The 2,500-nt window shown below is 39.3% G+C and overlaps 1 protein-coding gene across 1 annotated transcript in view; it reads left to right on the top strand.

Annotated features, from left to right (window-relative positions):
• Window positions 1-12: 12 nt before the first annotated feature.
• Window positions 13-2,500, top strand: part of LOC138006173 (uncharacterized) — a 7,884-nt gene continuing 5,396 nt past the window's right edge. Inside the window, exons 1-4 of the mRNA XM_068852324.1 lie at window positions 13-139; window positions 215-249; window positions 369-500; window positions 1,349-1,517. Of these exons, the coding sequence (XP_068708425.1) occupies window positions 52-139; window positions 215-249; window positions 369-500; window positions 1,349-1,517 (424 nt within the window). The 5' untranslated portion in view covers window positions 13-51. The remainder of the gene's footprint in view (window positions 140-214; window positions 250-368; window positions 501-1,348; window positions 1,518-2,500) is intronic.

The following is a 2,500-nucleotide window of genomic DNA, read 5'->3' as shown; positions in this document are numbered from 1 at the left end:
TAAACGCTTTACTTTAGCAGAATCATCGTGTGTGCATTAATCCACTTCAGCATGAAAGGGGCCATTCTTACTATTGCTCTGCTCATCGTCTTTACTACTGCCAAACAAAGTGCAACAAAAAGAGAGTTAAATTTTTCTGGTAAATCTCCTTTTACGGGCAAATTCGTTGTTTGTAGTGTTATTTGTTGGACTAAAATGCGTTTTTTCTTTCCAGCACTCCCAAAGGAATTATCAGGAAGACTGGCCATGGTAAGCAAGTAAAAGAAAAACGCTAAGCTTGTAAAATACATTTCGAACTGAAGTTAACTCTGAAGTTAACTCTTTGTATTTACAGTACAAATCTTAGAGTTTTACAACTATCATTTAAGGCCCAGGCAAAAGATGATGGATCTTCGATGACGATGGGAATTCACTTCGATTTAGACTTGAATCAGAGGCATCTTCGTTTTGGTGGAACTTACCAAGGAACATCCTATACTATGTACCTGGACTTTAACCAAGTAAGCATTTCGTATGACTAGAAGCTTATATGTCGATCCCTCTCATTTGTCCTTGGCCCATCAGCTTACGGTATTATTTAAGTTAAAAATACAAGGTCCCCCCAAAAAATGGCCAATCAGATTGGACCTCGCAAACATAACTTTTCTGATTGGTCCGTTACCAAATAGCCTTAAACAGTGATTAGCTGAGAGGCAACAAAGTTCGCCTAGGCTAAAATTAGTATTAGTTAACAAGTAGTGGGAAAATACTTTCATATTAGATCAGCACCTCTGAAAACCACGCCCAAAGATCAAAAGCCAATCGGTGGGTCCCAAAAGAGCGACAGTGGGGCATATGTTCAAGATTAAAACTTTTTAGTATAAACACACAGGTGATTATGCAAAATCGCGCGGTGGATAGCGCTAGCCACCTTTTGAACAACTGGGACCTGATTTGGTAATTGTTTAAAATCACAATATGAGGTAAGAATATTTAAATTAGGCCATGATGCGAAGGTTATTCTTATCTGTTATTCCCGTGACTTCGTTGTTCGCTTTAACACTTACAGACAAATAGGGTAACCGACGCAATATGGCACATTCCCTATAATAATTTTCATTGGAATAGGGGCGAATATGAAGTATTAAACCCCCTTTAACCTCATATCGTCTTGCCTAGGGTAAGATTATAAAATCCAGGAACTGATCATGGAGGGGAACGAAAATTAATACAAGTTATTTTAAGTTAACTTACTTTAAGTTACTAAATTGAAAGCCGCAAAATTCCATGGTTTTATTTTTAAACGCATGTCTGTTTCGCTAAAGCTGTAATTTGAAATTAACGACCGGCATTTTGTTTCTGAAAATAGGGCATGTGGTATTATGTCATGTCTAACCACTGCTTTAAGGGTACTGCAGGCGTACCAAGCCTTGAGAATGTGCAGGAGTCTTTCCTCGGATTCCAACAGATAACTAGTCCTGGTATACTTGGTTTAAATGGAGCCACAGTTGAAGTGTATTCTGCCAAGATTGAAGAATGTGAGTATGTGCTCGAAAGTTAAAATCCTCCTCCACAGATACTCCTTCTTTACAAAAATGATGGCAGACTTAAGAGGGATGAATGGGGATTCTGAGGAGGAGAAAGACCTTTGATTAAGTAAAAGGTCATGTATAAGGACATTGTTTAAGCGAAAGTGATAATCGCAGTTTTTGAAGCAACTTGAAAGTGCAGGTGAAGAGAAGACAGAGAAAAATCCGGGCTTGAAAAGGACTCATGACTGAGCGAACACGTTTCATTTGATGCTCTGGTCACTTGCATGTTCCTATTATATCCCGTAATAATTGATACGAAACACGATTTATTATATAAACACGATTCTGAGAAGGAGAAAGACCTTTGATTAAGTAAAAGGTCATGTATAAGGACATTGTTTAAGCGAAAGTGATAATCGCAGTTTTTGAAGCAACTTGAAAGTGCAGGTGAAGAGAAGACAGAGAAAAATCCGGGCTTGAAAAGGACTCATGACTGAGCGAACACGTTTCATTTGATGCTCTGGTCACTTGCATGTTCCTATTATGCTTTGAAGTTTACGTCTTTGTTTCCATCTTAAGGGTGCGTTCGATTGGTCGCATTCCGGAATAGGAATTCATGGAATAGAAGTTAGAAATCCTTTATTTTTATGGAGATTAACATTATAAAATTGTCAAACACTTGCAAAAAGTCAAGTCAAGTCAATTTATTTAACGTCGGTAGTTCCTTCAGTTACGAAACTGGTATCAATGGAAGCCCACGGTGCGCATTTTACCTCTCCCCCCTCCCTCTGTCAGTGCTCCGTTTCACAGATATTTAAAGCTATAACTACACGGATCAGAGGAAAGTCGAAACAGACGTTGAAGTCACCGAGGATCGAAGTGGGGACCCCTTGCTCTGAAAGCCGCGGACAAGCCAACTGAGCTACGCCTGCAAATGTTGGTTTTTGAGGAGAGGGGAAAACCATAGTACCCAGGGAAAAACCTCTCGG

Source organism: Montipora foliosa, chromosome 6, assembly GCF_036669935.1.
Source record: "Montipora foliosa isolate CH-2021 chromosome 6, ASM3666993v2, whole genome shotgun sequence".
NCBI lineage: Eukaryota > Metazoa > Cnidaria > Anthozoa > Scleractinia > Acroporidae > Montipora > Montipora foliosa.
This window is presented reverse-complemented; position numbering and strand designations above follow the sequence as displayed.